The sequence below is a fragment of the Nomia melanderi genome, chromosome 7, assembly GCF_051020985.1.
Source record: "Nomia melanderi isolate GNS246 chromosome 7, iyNomMela1, whole genome shotgun sequence".
Taxonomy (NCBI): Eukaryota; Metazoa; Arthropoda; class Insecta; order Hymenoptera; family Halictidae; genus Nomia; species Nomia melanderi.
Genome location: NC_135005.1, coordinates 18896413 through 18914772, shown reverse-complemented (window position 1 = coordinate 18914772; position 18360 = coordinate 18896413). Strand labels below are relative to the sequence as shown.

General features: G+C 49.0%; 1 protein-coding gene across 18 annotated transcripts in view; it reads left to right on the top strand.

Annotated features, from left to right (window-relative positions):
- shaker (potassium voltage-gated channel protein Shaker) overlaps window positions 1-18360 on the top strand; it is a 244728-nt gene that overhangs the window by 109704 nt on the left and 116664 nt on the right. Inside the window, exon 1 of one of the 18 annotated variants that reach the window (XM_031972121.2) lies at window positions 1714-1754. The exons of the other annotated variants lie outside the window; for them this stretch is intronic. Within the exon in view, the coding sequence (XP_031827981.1) occupies window positions 1729-1754 (26 nt within the window). The 5' untranslated portion in view covers window positions 1714-1728. Of the gene's footprint in view, window positions 1-1713; window positions 1755-18360 lie in introns of those variants that run through there. 18 annotated transcript variants of the gene reach the window in all.

Sequence of the window (18360 nt, the reverse complement as noted above, 5' to 3'; positions counted from 1 at the left end):
TATCGATCAAACGCGAAACCGTAGCAGTAAAAATAATCCCCCGGTCCATTTCCAATCGGGCCGCGTTTAATTCAATTTTATTTACACGCCGGCGTGTATTTCCTCCGATTCCCGCGACAAATCCGTTAAAAACTCGCGAACGGATCCCCTCGTCGCGTTCCCCGCGACAAAATGCATCGGGTTCCGAACGAGACGAAAAACGGGGAAAAAAAGAAGAGAAATCCAGCTTAAACGAAGCTCCGTGTATCTCTATCGGGACAGGGGAGGCTCTATCGCGGCCCGTTATAAATAGCTTTTTATCGAGAAACTGCCGCGAAACTCTCTCCGCCCTCGGAGAGTCCTGTTTTCGGGGAAAAATAGCGAAAGTTCCGCGTGCGTGTTTTTTCCCCGTACACCGCGCCGCGCGCCGATGCGATAGAAGTTTCCTGGCAAAATTCCTGAGCGAGCGCGCTCGAACGCCATGGATTTTCAAGGTTGATTCGTCGCGGGACGAGCCGACACACGTACGACCATCTATCACACGTGATTATCTCCACTCTACGTAGAGAATCTCTATTTTTTTCCACTCCTCTACGTTTTCGATCTCTCTGACAGTCTCTTTCTCTCGTCACTGTACCTCTAGTACCGTATCTTTAGCCAATATTTTTCGACCTTTTTCTACTCTACTCTACTCTACTCTGTTCTACTCTATTCTACTCTACTCTTTTCTATTCCATTCTATTCTACTCTATTCTGTCTGTCTGCCTCACTACTTGTATATCTTCTCACTTCTTCACGTTCCGCCCCGCTTAAAATATACACGACGCGCGTCCACCGAAAGATTCGCGTCCCATGCGAATCTTCTGGCGAACAAGGCGAATAATGAAGCGCCGAGAAACGGATACAGGATCGAACGGTGCGCCGACGACGGGAGCACGGATTCGACGCGTTCCAGATAAGATCCCTTTCAATGCTTAAGAACAGATGTCTTGCCGCGCGATTGTATTGCGGGAAATCTTTGGAAATAGGAGATCCTGGATGTTCTTTCGACTCTTTTTCCGAACAAACTTTCCAGCGAACATTTCTTGCTTGGATTCCATCCTAGTTTAGTTGATCAGGCATCCAAGCCTCGATCGGATCTTTGTTGCATTCGTGGCAGTCGCACGGGCTCGAAACAATGTAACAGGAATCTACATTTTGTACGAAAGTAATTTTCTCTTATTTTTCATTCGGCACAGGTACACGGTAGATCGTTGGGAATAATCAGTATGAAAAGTTGCGAGATCTAGCTAGGATTCGATGAATAATTAAACTGTTTCGCGATATCAGCACTAACTATAATCGAAAACTGTGAAACGCAGCTAGCATCGTATTCGATTAAACGAAATTTCTAGCGGTCCGCGGCCATCGGGCCGATCCGCGCGGTCAGCTCGCCCATTCCCATCGGAAGCGCACCGCGATCAAAGCTGCCGTTTCGTCGGTCCCCCAAGAGAGAGAGCCGGGCTCGACAGCGGCACGCTTTCTCCCGCAGCGGCGATGATCGACTAATCGTCATCGGTATCGCGAGAACCCACGTCGAAGATAATTTAAGCGGGGTCCCAACTTTCTCTTTTTCTCTCTCCGTCCGTCTGTCTGTCTCTAGTTACCACTCTATAGCTATGTTCTGTCACCGCATGCGAAACTAGAGGACTCACCGCTCCGGACTGCCCCCTCTGCGAAAAAGCGAGAAAGAGGCCGCCTCCATGCAACATGCAGATGATCCTGGTTGCTGGCGGGTGAGTCCACCATAGTCTCCCAGAAAAAACCAGCGCACTGTCTGAACGCACGTGTCTGTTTTTCTTTCTACATGTCTGACCCATCCTTCCTTCTGTGTTTTCTTTAGCCCCTCTAATTCCGCGGACGATGTGCCACGCGATAGAACGTTGTTCGCGGGTTGCCATGGACGAGACGATTCGTCGACGCGCGTCAGCTGCTACGGATGAAATTCTAGACATTCCTAATATTTTCTGATAGAATTTCAGCTCGTGCTCGTCGACGTTGCTCGGCGACTCGTCTCCTCCATAACGATCGACGATAATTCGTCGCGCGATATCCCGTTCCGCGGAAGCGAAAGGGCTAAACCCCGATTTTGTGCCGTACCTGCGTCTTTTATTCTGGTTTCTTGTGGTTTTCCGCCAGCGCTGTGCTCACCGTCGTCGATTTTCCTATGGAAATCGCCGATCTGCCAGGCTTGCCTGCGTTCATGTCGTTTGTCTGCCTGTGTATGTCCGTGTGTGTACGTCGCTGTACGTTTTTCTCAGTGTCTGCTCTACTTTTCCGTTGATTCGGTTGGTACGCGTCTACCGATGAAATCGACGTGTTCCCGGGCCGCACTTTGATAGGCGAAAAGTCACCGTCGGGCAGCTCGCTCTTTTGAGCAATCAAGACGGTTACACGCGTACCGGCGATTTATCCCGAGTTTTATGTTTCACGGTTCCCGAAGGCGCCTGCGAACCGTGGCAACCGCTGCGTAAAGACTCGAGTTGTTACCACTCGTAACGCAAACGCTAATGGTCTTTTCCGTGTGTCTCTCGATGTATTCGAGCTTTCTGTTTTTCAGCTTGCTGTCTTTCCTCCTTTATTTCGAACGAGTTCTGCGTATCGATGTTCTAGCTGTCTTGTATCTCTCTGTCCAAGTTCACGGTTAATTTATTACAGTACTAACCCCGTCGGAGTTCTATTGCGAACAGCTCGCATCTTGTTCGTGGATCTTTCCCGATTCCGTACAGAGATCATTGTTCTCCGCATTCTTCTCTGAGACGGTGGAAAGGGAAAATGTAATTTCGCGTCGCGAAACACCGGTGCAAATACGATACTTCCCCATCGCGTATTTATTTTTCGCGAGCAACGAGAAGCAGCCGCGAGTGACGAAACCTTACGTCCGGTCGAACAATGGCCCCACGAACGTCGAAACCCGCGGAGCACCCAAGATGAATGAAACGAGAACAGTCGAGCACTTAATCGGTAGGTTAAATCACCTTTAGAATTTCGTACAACAGGTCTCTCTTTGAACGTACCGGCTCGGTTTCGCAGTCGAAACCGAGTTCGCTGAAAGAGTAAGTTGAGAACATTCCGCGAAGATCCTTTGCGAGGAAATCGCGACCATTACGCCTGGAACCTACTAAAGATAACCCAGCTCTTAATGGAACGAGAATATTCGTTAGATTCGATTAAACTTTCCGTTGATCTACAAACTGATAAATAGTCGAATACGCCGACAAATGCGAATGATCTTGTTTCTTTGAAAATAAAAGCGTCCATCATGTAAATTTGCCCAAGCGTCCGCAGCATACCGATAACAGTACGGTGTTCCTTGCATTATGTAAATTAGTTGGCGAAGATCGATATTGCCGTAACACTATCATCATTTATAACAACTGACGCAAACAGAAATGGCATAGGAAGATATGTTAACCCCTCGTGTCCTGAATTCTGTTGTTTCTATTGTTTCCGCTGCTGTCTTTATAGATAGATCATAGCTCACGGTTGCCTTGAGCTCGATATTCCAACAAGCTCCGAAGAGTTTCAGTCCTAGCAAGAGTTTCGTGAGAGCGTAGCTTCGCGTTATTACTTTACCGTACACGGTTACCCCGTTGCCAAATTATCCTGAATTTCATTTGTCCGAGTGAAACGTTGAAAAATCTCCGAAATTATCGACGAGGAATCGTTCCCTTCTGAACGCATCTCGACTGGCCGAGTATTATTCGAGACCACGGGAGTCCCGGTGATCCCCGTTCTCGATGCGTTAAGAAGCGGGAATCCATTCGGGAAAGTTCCCTTAAGAGGCGGAATCCGTTCAATTTGCCTTCGCGAGTATCTCCCCGGTGAAACGTTGGAGAACTCGCGAGAAAGAAAGTCGGTAAGTTTCGAGGGCGAGGGGAATCGGAAGTTACGGCGTGATTTTTTCTCTTATTCGAGGGCAGGACTCGGCCGGGGCTCGGCCGGCTGGAAAACAGTCCCTGCGCGTGGTTACGTAACGCCTCGGGGATGCGTGTTCGGCCGCGGAATAGCGGACGCCCATTTTCCCCATGGCGATCTCGCGAGAATTTTCGGTTACGTCGTTCATCGTTCGCGTCGTTGATTATCCTTTCTCCGCCTTCTCGAATCATTCATCCTTTTCCTTTTCACTTACTCTCGCTCGTGTATCAAACTACTATATATTCCCTTATTTCCAATTGTCGAATCTTTGGAAATTAATTGCGATCCCGTTAACGATACGATCAACCACGGTTTTTTAATATTTTCCAATTTTACAGAAAGCATTTGAAACCTTTAACTGCCTGTTCCTGTGTGCGATTTCAAGTGTTCTTACCCGACTTTTTCAAGTAATTACTTTGGAAACATCAGAAGTTTCCCGAAAGATGGAGTTATCGTTGATGATAATGAGATGCATTTTTGAACAGGTTCGTACAGATTCGAAATCCCGGCAGCCAGCGTTCTTCAATTAAGAGGAACGTGTTCGGTTACCATTGCACGGCGGAAGTTTCGAGTTCGTTTTATAGGATCTACTTATCATTGGCATAATTTAGATCGGCCGGGTGTTTGTGCGAACGCGAGAGTCCTGGAAAGACCACGTGTATCCGATGAACGAGCGGAGCGTGTTAGCGCACTTCGGCCAGCCCAAAAATAGAATTTCACGATTCCGTTAAACCTGCTCGAGGTACGTCTCGATAATTTCGAGAATTCTTATTTTCATCGTTACTCCTAGTATCGCCGAATGGTCACGCTATAATAATAATTGGGCGTAATCGAATGTGGGTGAATATTTTGCCCTCGCCAAGTATTGTACCAGCAATGATATTTATTCCAGCGAATAGAACGGTGCCGGGTTTCATAAAGATAACGCTGAATCACGCCAGTTTCCTGTTACACGCGGCGCAATAATCGTTATTATTAATATCATTATTATGAATGTTATGTAACGCCGGGGGAAATTGTTTTCTGCGGGTCCCGCGACGGTGTCCTTTAACTTCGCTCATTTGAATTTCAAATGGCGCCGCGTCCGAGCAAATAACCTCGCGGCTCGGGACGTTTACGCGATTCCCGTTCCGTGCTCGAATCTTTCTGTTGTAACGCGCCCGATCCCAAAGTGTCCCGGATATTAATCCTGCGGGGTTTCTCCCCCCGACTCGTGTTAACCTTTCCGGATTTTCCGTAACTCGGTTCGTCTACTAGTTCCGAATCTGTCACGCCGTGTCGGAGAACTCGAGGGCCGGAATATTTCGATTATTCGGATCTTTTCTTTCGGAACGTTTATCAATGGTTCGCGGAGTTTCGTTTATTCGCAATTGAACGGTTCACTTACCATGCGGACCAAGAATCTTCCACCCGTCGTATACTCGGCGATTTCGTTTCAAGTTTCTTTAAGCTACTTCCGCTTTCTCTGGAATATTTTAGGGAATATGTAGGAAGGGCAGCCCGAGCTTTGACGCATGTAACATTGAGAAGGTCCTTTCTCCTCCGAACCGAGAATACTTGACACGATCAAATATGCAACAATTCCTGCCGAGTTTGCCTGCAAGTTAACTCGCTTTCCTTCCGGAATCCTTTTACCCTGTTCGTCGGAATGACTTACAGCTAACAGGACAACCGGATTGCTTTCATTACGATCCCGAGTAACTCTTTTTTCCTCTGTTGCGCAGAATGCCCCGGTAGCTCGGGAGATTCGTGTAATTCGCAGTTGATCGAGTTTCGTTTTCGAAGTGAAATCGAATACACCGAAATTACGGTTAAATAGGCACACATAATGTCGGTCGAACGAGAAGCAATGAACGCTGCGAAGATGCTCGTTCGGCATTCGGAATAATTTCCATTCGATTCGAATAAATAATACGCGCACTCTTGAAAGCTCGTCGACCGAAAGATGCGCGCGGGGCCGGCATTCCCAGCAACGAGGCTTTCCCGTTCGGCGTCCCGTTCAAATTGTGCGCGTAGATACCAGCGATGCCATTTTCGAGAAATCAAATTCACTTGCGCGTAGAAAAAATAATGGAGCGCCGGCCAGGGCAGGGTGTTCATGTATATTTCATTGGCCATTGGGAACGGTAATAAAGCGCGCGTTCTAGCGACTGCGCCAACAATGGAATTCATATTAAAGTCCAGATCAGTTTCGCCGCGATGAAACTTTTTAATCAAATTCCCACGATACACGCTGCTAATTTCTGTCCACTGACGCACGGAGATTCTGTTTTCGAAATGATTTTTCGAAAATTAACGCAACGTTTTCATCGTATTACTTTTTAATGCCAGCAGTGAAAATTCGGTGATGCACACTTGTAACCGAACACCTCTTACAAGATCTTTGTTTGTCCGAGCGACGAAGGCCGTCGATACATCGGCCTGTTTGCTCCGGTTTCACAAATGAGCGTTCACCTTTTCCAGTCCCCAGCGTTCACTCGCAAATTAAAACGAACCACCCCGCAGTACTTCTCGCGTCTCGCGCGAACTTTCATCCCCCGGCCCGCCTCGCCCCGCCAGGCCCCGCGAGGAAAGTCGGAGGTTAATTTGTTTGCGAACCAACATCCAGCGCAAACAAGCTTCCTTCCTATCTTTGACTCCCGTCCAAATTCTGGGAAAGATTGACGTTCCACCGTTTCCGGGAGTTGAAGCAATCTGATCGAGACTGTCGGTAACTGAGTCTCGACCGTTCGCTCCCTATCAATCGACGGGGCGCGTCGTTTCCTCCCGTCTTCGATTCGATCGAGAAATCTCTGTTATTCCTGTTATTCGGATATGTTTATAAAGTTTGTAAAGTCTTCTCGGACTCCTCGGTCTTCCGGAGCGCACGGCGAACGGGTTTGCTTTGTCCGAAGTCTGAAATCCAGTTGCACCGCAGAGGTTCGTAAATTGGTGGCCGCGATTGGCGAGCGTTCGGTTCACCGACGCGTGTCGTCGGCCGTCGATGAATCCGCGGTTTTTACGCGCGCGAGACGGCCGTTATTTAGCCGCGGATCGAAACGGCGACCGGCTCGGTCTCGCCGTTCGTTTTCTTCGGGAAAGCATTGTTTTGCGGCTGTTCGCTGGCCTGTTCTTGGCATACGATCAGACCAGCGGTGAAATATCACTGCCGCGGATGGTGGGGGCTAACGCGTGCTGGAATTTGTCACGTCCGGCTGCACGTGTTGCAGACAAGTACAGCCGGGAACCCGCTTATCCGGATACCGACTGTTTCCATTATGGACGCATTAATCCACTCGTCCAGTTGCCGCTATAAAGGCAGAAATTCCGATCTTTCTATCGAGAGGGGTGCGTAGTCTCTGTCAACGTTTGCATCCGAAACTGATCACTCGTAAACGGAACTATAGAATAATTATTCGTTCTCGATCGAGTTCTATTTGTCTCTGAATTGCTATTCTCGTTTATTCCAACTATTCCATTCACTTTTACGTAAGTAGGCAACGAATGTTTCTCGTACAACTGTTGCAGTTTAAAACAAGGGTACTTCAAAAGGATCATTCGATCAAATTAATTCAAATAAAATACACGGACGAACACGGATTAATCGACGACGGAAAAAGAGTCTCTCGTTTGACGTTATTCCGAATGATCGTGTGGGAGTCTACAAAGGATCATTTTTAACGTTGTGTAGACAGCCAGGACCGATTGTCAGCGCTGCGTCAGCAGCCGTCAGCTTCGATCCGCCCCGCGCGCACGCAGAATCCAGTTACGCGGCCGGAGAAGTCGGTTAGACTTCGGGGGCTGCAATTACCGTGTAATTAGTAATAACTGAAAGACATAATACGTCGCGCCGGCGACGCCATCCCCGGCTTACCGCGGCTCGAACAGCGCAAACAAACTGTCCTCGTTTCATTAATTTGAAAAGCGGGGGTTGCTGCGACAGCCTGCAACTGGGTCGATCAAATTCCCGCTCCGCGATATCGATGATTCGTTAGTCCTCGGCGAGCCCTCGTGCATCAGGAGCTTTTAACGCGTCGGCTGCCACCTGCGTCTACAAAATTAGGAAGCCAACTAATTTTCTTCCATTTATTCGCATCGTTTCGACACGCCGGTACATTTTTCAACATTTTTTGCACGCGTTACGCGTTTCGAGTTCGTTCACGTCTGAACGTTGCCTCTGGGGAGAACGTTTAAACGGTTTGAAATGCATAACGCGAGAAAGTAACTCGATCAATCGGACGTAATAATGGTTCCTATTATAATTCGAGTGGAAGAATATTCTTTCCGCTATCAACGAAGGTACACGTGAAAGATCGGAGCCGTTTAGTCCGAAACACCTTATATTTGCCGTCAGACGGTTATCAACGCGAAGGTGTCCCACAGAATCGCAGCATCGCGTTCCTAACGCGATCGGTTCATTTAAGCGCGAACAAGAAGCAATCAGAAACGGGAATGAGCGTTCGCGCGGCAACTATCCGCGGTGCTCGATCGAAATTTCATGCGGTTCCGTTCGGCCGATTTCAATAGCCGATCCGATACGATCTTCGTTCTCTTTGCCGCGAACTCACCGCGCCGCGCCGCGTGACAAACGATCGTTTCGTTCTTTTGTTGCGGAGCCAGCCGTCGGAAAAGCGCTGCAGCCTTCCGGAATCTTTCCATGGAATCGTTCGGCGTCGCTGCTCGAAATTTTCTCATTGTTTCCGATGGTAATCCCTGCGAACAGCACGCCGATAATAAAAAAGACCGCGTAAAATGAAACGTTACGAAAAATTCTCTCCCAAAGCCTCGAAACACGTACGATTTTCTCCTAAAGGTTCGACATCGAAATGTTTATTCTTCTTTTCTGTCGATTCGGTGAGCATAAAGCTCACGTTCGTACGATTGCAGGAGCGAAAGCTTTCTCCAGAGAGGAACTGTCTAAAATTTCTGCTAAAAAACACGGTTCCGCAAAAACATCTCGCCGAGCGGAGCGTTTACGCGGGGCCGACGAGCGTCGTTCTCGGTACCGTCGAAAACAACGGACGAGCGGTATTTCAGGCAATCGCGTCAGCCGCGTTCTCCGCGGCCCGATTTGCATGCCAGCGCGAGCCGCGGCCGCGGCTCGGGAACGCCGAGTCGCAATTTGTAGCAATTAATCACGACTTTGATCATCCGTTACCGTTACCGTGACCGAGGTACGAATACCCCGGCGTTCCGGCGGCGTCGTCGCCGATTACCGGGCCCCGAGGTTGCCGCACCTAGAAATACGGGCTCGATTCTATCCGTTTTAATTCGTCGTGTCTCGACAGAATTCGAAAATTAAGCAAACGAGTACGTTGTTTAGTTCCACCGATCCACAAGAATTTCACGTACAACTTGAAACGGGAATCATCTTTCCACGATAAAGTTCTCGAATACTCGGAAAAATTGCCGGCCCAGAAGGGTTAGCGGATCAAGTATTATCTTCGGCAGTAGCGAAGGCTGCCGTAATCGCGAGCAGTTTCAGTCCCGGTTCTAAAGGGGCGGAAAATAGACTGGAAGGCATATAATTCGCGGCCGGTAATACACCGAGGCGGAACACGCCGTTAGCGTGGCAGGATCGCGTGACAAACATGTCTAATGGGAATTCATAGAATCATTCGTGGATGGCGAACGGCTCGGTACACTCATCCGGCATACCGTCGAGCGAGAGTGCAATTAGAGGGGCGGCAAGGGGCGCCGGCGAGGAAAGGGAGAAACCGAGAAACCGAGAAACCGAGAGAGAGCCTCTGCTCGTTGTGTGTCGTGACGCACGGCGTGGTCGACGGGGAAAGCCCCGTTCGTCGGCCTCCGGTCGTCTTTTCTCGCGGAACGCTCGCGTGATTTCGCGCGGCCTGCCTCGCGCTCGAATTTCCACCCGAAATTCCGCTCAAAGTTCGCGCGTGTTCGGAGGCTTCGCTCGTCGCGTCGGGGAATTCCGGATCTTGACGCGTTCACCCGGGAAACCAGTTCGCTCGGCGTTCTTCGACGACAAATTTTCTTTTAGACCAGCAATTCGGTTTATTTCTCTTTCAACTGTCCGTCGAGAGATCCGAAGATGTTGCTTAGAGATTAGCTTCAAGTTTGATTTTTACAGTTCGGTTGTAGCGAGATATTGCGGGTAGGATATCAGAAATGTAAATGTCGCGAAATGTTCCGAGTACAGTATGAAAAATGATAAATATTTCAATAGAATAGCATACCAGGAAACCCTTCTATCGATGCATGTCCGATAAACAGACGATACGTAATAATTTACACAGCGTGTTAAGTATAGCAATAACCATTAGGTGGAACAACGTCCCATTGTAGAATGTTTCGCGTCTCGCCGCGATTCATTCTCTCGATCAAAGGTGTCTGGCTGGCTGCAACGTTCCTTGGCGCGTGCGTTCGACGGAACAATAGCGAATTGTTCGAGGCTGGACGCGAAAGATACGCATCCGACGTATAAATTCGGCCGAGTGTAGATGACCGAACCAGCGCACAGGCCGGCAGATAATCCGCGACACAAAAATGGCTATCGCTGGGCAAGATGGAATCGGGCACACGTTTCCTGCGTACTTGCCCCACGGTGCTTAACCCTGCGATTGCCTGGAAAAAATTCTGAAAAAGCTTCCAGGAGCACGTGCGATTAAGCGGTGGGTCGAGTGGCCCCGCCATGGTCCGACAAAAGCGTAGACACCCGTTTCCAAGTAATTAGTCCCATGCGACGAACCGTGCGGATTATTTAAGCTGAATCGCCAACGATTGCAGCGGACGTTTGTTCCGATGCTTTTCGCGAGCAATCTTTCAAAATCGAGATCTACAAGTACATATTCCGTGCAGTACGTTGCTCGTTAACTTCGTAAGCTTCTTCGATTTCATATTTCCGTTTGCCTTCCATACTTTTTACATCGTTGTTTACAACTCTGTATAATTGACATCCTTTTCCAGTCGAATGTTTGCATCGCATCCCACTGCGCGTTCGAACGTACTCATACTCCATATGCTACACTTTTCATTATGCAGTGTCCAATATCGATAGTTTCGCCTTTCGTTTCACGCGTGAATAATTCCATCATCTAAACATTCACCGTTTCCCAAACAATGCTTAGAGAAGTCGGTGTATAGGTAGAGGCTAGAGAACGGTTTCCTAGCCACTAAAATTTTCAATGAGAATCGAGCGGATCCGGGGGGGAGCTGTTTAATGCACGCCGTGATCGCGCGGAAATTTATTTGACGAAACGATCCGGCCACGTTAACATTAGAGAGGAACTTCCCGAAGCCGAGTCGGTTGGCAAAGGTTGCTCGCGCTTGCTTCCCGGGCGCGGAGGGACGAAATGTTTTATAAGAGGAGCCCGTCTGCCGACGGCGCGCGTCAACAGCATCGAATAAGATGAATATTTTAAGAGTCGTGGGGATCGCGGGCTTCGGGGCTGCCGGCGTTTTCTCGCCGTTCGATTTTCTGGGTAACGGAGAGCTACCCCGGCGAAATTGTCTGATTTTATCGTCGCTCGTTAGATATACCGAACGATATTCCTGCGCCGGGCGAGACCTCCTTCGCAATCACGGAGGTTCCTAAGGTTTATTCGTATTCTGTCCCGGTTTGGGGCTGCTCGGAAAAATCGCGCGGCGCGCATCGATCGCCGCCTATGCGACTGCGTCCGTCTTGAAATTTTTCTTCGCGCAACGTTCGAGCAGGGGCTATCCGCTGCGATTTATCGGGCCGACCGGCGATGGACGATAACTATCCGACGGCTTAACGCGCGGATCTATTGATCTTCGGAAGAGATCCTCGGACGGGCCGTGATCGAGAGAAATGTCCGGGTTGCGACCAAGCAACGGACACTGCATCATTTTATTGGTATCGGTTGCTACTTAGTCAACGACGGTTATTGTACATTTCTCAAAGAGTTCTCCCGTTGTAGCCGATTACCCACTTCACCTGAACGATCTCGGATTTTTCACGGCGAAGTTTTTCCACGCGATGCGAAACAGTTTACTACCAAAGTTCCCTGATCGACTAAGTGAAATAATTCTGAAGATTGGAACTCGGAAAGAATGAATTCCAACTATGGCTGCCGAGGAAAATGACGCGTTGCCGGTGTCCCTCGGTACCGTTTGCGGTTGATAGAGCCGGTGTCCTGACGAATCTCGACTCACGCAGTTTCTATTTCATTAAAAGGAGCTGCCTGCCCGGCGGGGGAGCTTTTATAGATATTGAGGTCTCCCGGTGAACGCGTTAAACCTCGGAAACGCCAACGAAGATCCAATTTCCTAGCTTTAATCTCGTCGTTGCGCGAGTCGAAGACGAGCCCCCGAAAACTGGCCGGCTATCGTAGAACAGGAAAAAAGAGAGAGAGAGAGAGAGGAACGCGAGCAAGATAAATTGAATCGGAGTAATCTTGGGTTAGGTGTAGCCGGTAGGAACGAGCTGGAACACGAAACAGCCGGCGAAAGGGGCGTTTTTTTTTCCTCAGCGAGGACACGGGGGTCGCGGCGAGCGCATCGATCGTGCGCGCTCGCTGCTTTCGGCTTGTTTTCGCCTTGGCTCCCGTATGCCTCGATGCACGATACACCTTGCACTCGACTTCGTTCGGCGATTCTCTCTTTTTAGGTGACACGCTCGATCGGCTGCGCGAATCGCACGCTACGGCGTTTTCTATGCACTTCCGGCTACTTTGATCCTCATTTCAGCTGATTATAAGTGACGCGACGAAAGTGGAATCAAACCGAAGTTTCCGAAGATTTCTGTTCAGCGGTACAGCCCGGTACGCAGCGCTAAGCATTTTCGCTACTCGGAGTCGAACAATTTATTAGGGGGTGGCGAGAATCGCTGGATCAGTGGGAGCAGAATCCATTCGTAATCCTCCTTGGAAGGATAGCTCATGTTATTCCCATTCAGAATGTAACTAGATTTATTGGCTGTGCGCTTCCATACTGGGTGTGTCCGAAATAACGATCGTATCAAAATATATAAGTTTTGTAATAGCAAATCGGCATTGCGGCGCGTCACCCCCATTCGCATAAACACTTATTTTCGGTATAAAATTGTAGAAAATGCGAAACATCGATAGACATTTGCGTCTGTCGAGCGCTCACCTTTTCTACTTATCGTACAATTCTCCCAACTTGCGTTTCCTTAAAGACAGATACTTGTGCAGCCCGGTATACCGTAAGGCTGACCTTTTTCCTAGGAGAATATGGTATGTTCGGTGTACGACGTTTACTGGGACACCCTGCGTATTCGAAACTCCGGAAGCTCGAGCCGCTCGATCGGTAAGGATTACCGGGGACAGATTCCACGGAGTTGTCCGATGACTCCTGCCCCCCAGTCGTAAATTCTCAGCTATGATCGACAAGAATCATCGCAGTACTCCGAGGAACGTCGAGCGGTGATCCTGATTGATAGTGGCAGTTGAGGCTTTCCTCGGGAACGGGGCTGTAACCGCGGGGTCGTACACTTTCGTCGTGCCGGGCTTAAGTCGGTCCTCCAACGAGAACCGTCCGGCCGATGTTCTGCACCCGGTTTCGCTTGCGCGCCTTGGCTACCTGCATGGAACTAACCGCTGCCTAATTTCGGCGTCGCACCGTTCGCGTGCCAAGTTTCGGTGTACATTCCGCTGCCATGTTAGACAGTTCCGTGCTTCTTGACTGTTTTATCAGGGACATTTTATTTAGATACGAGGCCGGATTTGTACGGTTATAGCATACCCGTTGCTACTCAGGTGAGAGAACTTTCTACTTGTACCACTGATCGCTGCATGCTCGTTCACGAGATAATGCACTTTGCGCCTGGAAACAAACTGTACATTACGATACTGAACTCGAATCTCGGACAGTTTGCGCGTTACAACAGTATTAGTCGATTTTCCCCTGACACCTTCTGTAACGTTCTTTCAACATTTCCCGATTATTTTTTGTGTTTTTCACAGGAATGTCGCGTGTTCCGTGACTATTCTACCACAGACTGAGCTCGTGTACCGTAAACCATACTCGACTCGTCTTTGACGATTCCATAGAAACGCGAACAAATATTCCCGTCGTTATTAACTGTTTCCACGTACTCGCCTATGTACCAATGTTCTCTGTGCTAAAAGACTTTATGGCCTGCCTACCATAGCCAATGAACGCACGAAATAAGAAACATACTCGATTCTCCTCGATAGCAGCCTCGTACCACGGAAACTCACCTGCCGACACATTCCCGAGGCCCCTTAATATTTCATAAGCGCTTGTTACGCGACGAAACCTTCTCGACGAGGGTGCCGCGAGAATAATAGCGGTCGAAATTCGAGCGGAAACGGCCGGCTCCATTTCCAGCTGCGCGCGTTCCAGATTTCAAGATCGAAAGACGTCCGAATCCCGCACTCGACTCGCCCTCTCGGGTGCGAGCGAGGGTTTCGAACGGCGCCGACGTAATTACGGGATCGGGAGAAATCGTGGGATCGCGGAATCGTTTCCGAAACGATAGCCCAGGCGCTGCGGAACGGCCGATCCTCGAGCCGGTTCGTCGAGAGCCTCGAGGCTGCCGAGAGGCGTGGATCGATCGTTTCCCAACGATCGACCAAACCTCGCCGCGTCCAGGGTTGTCTGGTTGTTAAGCTGGCTGTCCATTTCAGAGCGAAGCTATCGCGAAATTTTCTCGACGCGATTTTTCCTCTTTGGGTACTAGCTTAGGAATCACTGTGAGTTTCAAAATATTCTCGGACAGTCGGCCTCGATACGATGTTGAATTGTAAAAGTCCGGGGATTCCGGCAACAACCTTGGGACATCTTTTTACAGCGATTTCCACGAGTGTTCGTATTTACGTGGTATCGTATCGCTTCGTGTAATTTGATTTCATTTCTATCATACATGAATCGAACTTGCTGCAAGCGTATCCGCAGCTTCACTCTCGAATGTAGACTCGACTTTACTCCTGACCGTTGACGATCGTTAACTTCCGCGTCGAATGATTTCCATCGTTTTCTTAGGTGTTGTCCGAGAAAGTCGCTAAACGCAATTAATCCTATCCGTTCTCTCGAATCGTTCGAACGTTATTCGATATCGCACGGTCCATCGTTTAACACTCTTACCCGAAGTGGTTTCCGGTGTATTCTCTTTTCCTAGACACTCGATAGTTTCCTCGAAACGAAACGTTCGATTGATTTCAACAAGTTCAAGGGAATTGGAAGAGTTAGGAATTCGCGTATCCGAATTATTATTGGTTTAAAAGCTTTCTTACAGTTCGAATGACCTAATTTCGGCGAACGTAGATCGAAGCTGGAATCGTTTCAATTGTCGTTTCTACATAAACTGGATCGCGCATTCGCGAAACGCTGGGTTTGCCATGAACTTTTACGCGTTGCTGTCGGAACGACTGCCCTGCCCTACATATAACGTCGTTAACGCGATACTGGCAATAAGAAAACTGGACCGGACCTTCGGAAATCTTCGTTAAGAAAGCTATCGTTCCAGCTGGAAAATGTGATTATTATGGAACACGGTTTCGAATCTCTGGTTCCGAGAGTTCGATAAAGTTTAACGCGCCGTGTCGATGCTAATGCAAGCGAGAATACAAAATGTTCAGCAATGATTAATTTTGTGTACCCAGTGTCTGGTCCGTAAACCTGCCGGAGCTCGCAGTTCGGAAAGTTAACAAGGCGCCGACGTTGTAAAACAAAGTCGTCGAGTAGATTAATCTTGGATCGGCTCGTAAAAAGCACGCGAGTCCGTATCACGAAATTTCCATGTCCCGCGAACATCGTTAAAGTAGGAAGTAGGTATTTCCCGACGAGTGCCGTGCTCCGATAAACGACTCGCTCGCAGGCGCGTCGCGCGGCCGCATTTCCGGCGGAGCTCGGCCAGAAGAAGAGAAGCTTAATTAAGTGCTTCCCGAAAAACGATATCGACGACCCGGTTCGGTCGTGCGTAAAATTCTGGCAACGATCCGCCGCTTAGCCGCTCCCTGCCCACACTGTAATTGCCGGGCGTGATCGATATTTGCGAAATAAACGACCGATTCGATTCAATTTTCTGCGATTGCGTTGAATCGAGGAGCTGCCCCTGCGGTCTTTTAGCTTCGAACAATTACAATTTTCTTTGCTCTCGAAGCGCAAAGCGACATAGAAGCGATCGGAAAACAGATGACCGAAGCAACGTTGTCGAATATCGACGAGAACGTTAGGAATTTTGTAGATGGCGATAGAAGTTTGCCGGGATAAATGCGAATTGTACACCCGGTGGATGAACCGTAATGAATTGATCCCGAAGAGGAGTGAGCAGAGCTGTCCGGGAGAAGAAAGCCGCGGGGACGGGTGCTTCGGTTGACCATTGAGGAGATCCAAGCCGGATAATAGGGTGCTCGTTCGATATTAGTCTCGTAACACTCCATTATACCGCGTGGAATCGTCTTTCTGATTTTGCTTCTCCGAGATTCTTCTTTGAAAAATTCATCTGCGAAAACAATCGATTGGATTTTCGATGTGTACAATCTTCCGTTTGGTCGTCTATGAATCTTCCTTTCTACATTCATCCCCGGAAATGATCGATTTATCGCGAACGCATTCGGTGTCGCAGTGGATGTCGCGACGAGCACCGTTCATACGTGAACCTAGCACGCTCAGTTCCCCGCGGTTTCATTACGGCTGTCCGCGGAAAGTTATAATTATCCTCGAAACTCCCGAACAGGCCGTACATTATTACGATAATTGGAATTACTCCGAGGGAGGAGCGAGCGAAACGAGTTTTCGCCGTGTTCCACGCGCGAACTTTTAACAAGTGACCATTCAGAACACCACGATTGCTCGACCGTGGTGTGCTCGCGATTTCACCGCGCCGGAAAAAATCCTGCCCCGGGTAATGTTTGTCCCTGAAACAATGCCCTCCGCGAGCTGGATACCCCGCTTACCTTCGTTCTACAGTGTGTTTCCAAAGCCACGTTCCCACCGAATAGGGGATGATATTAAATGAGAAAGTAAGCGGAACACCTGATGCGTAAAAGTGTTGAAATGTCAGTTCGTATTCTCCGCGAAGAACACCGTAGAGTGAACGCTATAGACATTCGTCTCGTAACTTGACGATTCTCTTTAATTTCATTGATTTCGTTCAATTTCCTTCACGCGCAACATAGGGTCGTGTCGGGAACAGATAATTAGCAGCGAACTATTCTTAACGGAAGTCTTAATGGAATCGAAGAAAATCCGAATCATAAGGAATAGAATGAAAAGACACACTATCCAATATTCCGAAGGAATTCTTTTGAAAAGCAGCTGGAAAGACACTAACGGTCGACAAGAAGCAGCCGCTCATATTAACAGGCAGAGAAAACTACCCGACGAATCTTCACAGGCTTCGTAACAGCTGCATGCACTCGCGAGCCATTCTCCGCGACGAACAAGAGTAATCTCGGCGTTCTGTACCGGCAAACAAATAAAGGCAGCGTCGATGAAAGGGGCGCGGCGCTGCCGATCCGTGTTCGCACACGAGAACGCCTTTGTGCCTTAATCCGTTAATTACGAGGCGGCCGCGGCCGATCCCGTGAAAAGGTATCCGGGAGACGGTGGTGGTGGTGGTGGTGCTGCTGCTGCTGCTGCTGCTGCGCGTTTGCTCGCTCGTTCTTTTTTCCCACGGTAATTTCCGGGTTGCGGAGGGTTTCGATTGAATGGCGGGTCGCGGGACGATCCGGCGGCAGCCTTAACGTGTAAGTCACGTACCGCGCTCAATGGCCCTGAAAATTCGAGTTAACGGATCCATCGAATAGTTAACAACGCGTTTTAAATACAAATCACCGGGATTTACCCGTGTTTTCTCGAAACTTTCCCCGTTGTTCCCGTTTTCCCCGTTCGCTGGTTCCTCCGTTGTCTTTCGGCGAAGCGCGATTTCGTTCGAAGCGGTTGCCACGCGTGTTATCGCGACGGGAACAGGATGCTTCGAGAGGAAGTTGCTATGAAATTCGAATAATTCCCGGTCGGAAATGGCTCGAAATGTGGAAGCTTACATAAGGAGGGATCAGTTTTGAACGCGGAGCCGCTCGTGATTACGTAACCGACTCACGTAACATATCGTCTGCAACCTCTCGCGATCGTATGCAAATTGATTGCCGCAATTTCGTTCTTTCGGCGAAATGAATTTCGGCCTTTTCCTTTGGATCATGCAATGGATTATGGCTCTTAAATAATTGACCTTTTAACGAGTCTTTCGATGCGTTTCCCTTGCTATCGAATCGGAAGGATTTTCCATCGAATTAATAGATCGTTTAAATAGACGAATCGATCGTTTAAGGACACGAGTCAACTTTGCCCCGTTGACTCGCATCGGAGCATGCGACGTTCAATAGAGACGGATCGATGGAAACCAGTTCGATCTCCGCTTTTCCTCGTTTAAAGAGGATTGCGCGACGTTTGCATGGTTATTGGAGACTTCCGGCGGCGCGCAGCTGGAGAGTAGGACCACTGAAATACACCCTGCCAGTGAGAAGAAATCAA